Here is a 2603-nt window from a genome sequence, read left to right on the forward strand (position 1 = left end):
AACTTGGTCTATACTTTAATTTAATATCCTCATGCGCAGCCCAATTTCATACTTCATTTACCCTGTGTACTTCTTAAAAAAGACTGTGATGGCTATGACCTTCAATTCATTCTCGTTACGGTAGGACTAAGTGTCCTCGCGAGCATGGGCATTCCGTTTCCAGGGTGAAAGTGGTGCATTGCACCCAGCGCCAACGTTAAAGGGGTAACTGAAAACCTGACACTTAGAAACACATATGAAGAAAATTTTAAAGGGGGGGGGGTGGTGCAACTTTTCAATTGACACCGGCACCACATACCCTAGAAACGTTTCTGCTCCCGAGTAGCACAATGGTTATAATCACGTCCACCTCACACCTCATGGAAAAGGTCTTAAAACATTTTTTAGATATTTCTGACGGTTTATAAATGATACACGACGTTGCATATCTTATTATAGTAATGCAGGATAGTACATAATATCAAAATTAGGCAACACAGATTAAACACACGTTTAAACAAAAAATTTAAAACCTTTTGCATTTCGAAAATGCTGGATGAAATCCGCGGAAAAAAGTAACGATTTTGGCACACACACAATGAAACGGATGTTTTTAACTGTGGGGTTTCTGGTTTTCTCCTTGCGTTTCTTATGTTTGTTCGTGGTTACCATGCAATTTTACCAGTAGATACCGACGGATGGTTTACCAGCAGATACCGACGGTGTGGTTAAGGCAAGACAAAGTACGTGTGATGCCGCATGCAATGAATAATCATTGTTACATTTTTATGGTATATTAGGACAATAGTGTTTACGATTGAAGTTGAAAATTCCAATTAAAATTTTTTTGAATTTTTAATGTTACGTGATTTAGTTAAATTGTTTAAAACATAAGAGTAGAGGGCGCTTTCGAAATGTCGACAGAGGTCGTTATTACTGTTTCTAGTATTGGTATGTTTTCTGGAATGGTAGTGTTTTGTTAATGGATTGTAAGTTTTAGGAAATGGTGTATCAAATTTTTTCTAAGCATAAACGCGTTCAACAGTGGGCGACCTTTTCTCGTCTTTGGTATCTTTATGATGCCAAATGGCAAAATCCTTTAGATTCGGCGGAAAAAATTGCCAAATATTTATATGGCAAACATAAACCTATTTATCACAAAGAGAGCGATTTAGGCGATCACGTAGTGGTAATAAATACCAAGCATATTGCGCTTCCAAATTACGAGTGGAAATACAGAGTATATTATCATCATACTGGCTATGCCGGTGGGGCATCGTGGACTTTTGCGTGGGAATTGCAAGATAAAGATCCTACAAAGGTGTTGTGGAAAGCCGTCTATAAAGCATTACGTCCAACAATAATGCGACAAACAGCAATGCAACGACTTCACCTTTTTCCTGATGACAAGATTCCAGAAAATATGTTAATAAACATCAGTGATCAAATGCGCCAGCTTCGGCATGTACCAAAGAAGTTAAGTGATTATACAGAAGAAGAAATTAAAAACTATCCGAAAATTTTTGAGTGGCCCGAGGAATTTGTTTTCACGTGATTTAACAGTGTGTAATTACGTTCTAATTTTCATTTATTATTTTAGTAACTTCTTGTAAATGGTGTGTTTGATGTAGTTCCTCCTCGAAACTATTCTTTTTTTTTTATCCTTCCTTTTGATTAGTTTCTTACGAATATGTGGCATTACACATTCTAATAAAGGTCTGCATATTCAAAAAATTCCTGTATAGTGTCCCCACAATTTATTAAAATATAGTGTTTATTTTATTTTATTATAGTAATGCAGGATAGTACATAATATCAAAATTAGGCAACACAGATACTAGAATTACATATTATTTCACAAAGATTTATTGTGTGTGTAAATTTTTGTGTAAGTGCACTCGATTCTGTGAACTTACATTAGCATTTACACCGACAACAAATCTTTCTTGTAATTGGGGCCATCCATAGCCAAGTATAAAAGATGCACCATACATGGCTCTATGTTCACAATGAAAGTATAGAGTCTAAATTTAAACATCTAATGACGAAATATGGACTTAGTTACCCATGCACTATTAAATGCCAAACTAAACATTTACATTTGAAATAAAGGATATACGAATTTGTCTGTGAAGCATTTTCATTTGATTATAGTTGTACCTGATCATGCTATATAAAAATGCATTCCTATATATGCTAAAAATTTGTGTTTTGGATTTATTTTTGTTATATTTTAATTCATAATCATACCTGTTTTGTTCCTGTAATGAAATCAAATTGTTATTTGTTTATATATATATATATAAGAAATGATAAAGGTGCAGTGAAATTACTGAGTCTTATTAAATTTTATAAAAATTATATAAAAATATATAAGACTGGGTTATGGATCCGAGGTACTACGTTAAACATAGAGAAAACCAGCAACCATAATGAAAAATAGACAAAAAAGGTAATTATCAGTGTATTTGGTAGGGGAGTAGAGCTATCAGGTGTAATAACCACGGAAGAATTGAGAGAATCTGTATGCTAAAAAAACAAATTACCTGAAATAAAATGCAGTTAATATTTCAGATAATTTGTTTTTAAATACTATACTGCATTTTATTTCAGGTAATTTGTTT

General features: G+C 33.5%; 1 protein-coding gene across 1 annotated transcript; it reads left to right on the forward strand.

The window, feature by feature from the left end:
• The first annotated feature begins 914 nt into the window (after positions 1-914).
• Positions 915-2133, forward strand: mRpL13 (mitochondrial ribosomal protein L13). Its single transcript, XM_090382382.1, has one exon. The coding sequence runs from the start codon at positions 983-985 to the stop codon at positions 1532-1534; it is 552 nt and encodes a 183-aa protein (XP_090238508.1). The 5' UTR covers positions 915-982; the 3' UTR covers positions 1535-2133.
• The last annotated feature ends 470 nt before the right edge of the window (positions 2134-2603 follow it).

This window comes from Mastigoproctus giganteus, chromosome 10 (assembly GCF_048544385.1).
Source record: "Mastigoproctus giganteus isolate SK-2022 chromosome 10, ASM4854438v1, whole genome shotgun sequence".
NCBI lineage: Eukaryota > Metazoa > Arthropoda > Arachnida > Uropygi > Thelyphonidae > Mastigoproctus > Mastigoproctus giganteus.

Bases quoted from the DNA above. Each gene is read 5' to 3' on its own strand.
- mRpL13 (XM_090382382.1), top strand. From the start codon at position 983: ATGGTGTATCAAATTTTTTCTAAGCATAAACGCGTTCAACAGTGGGCG.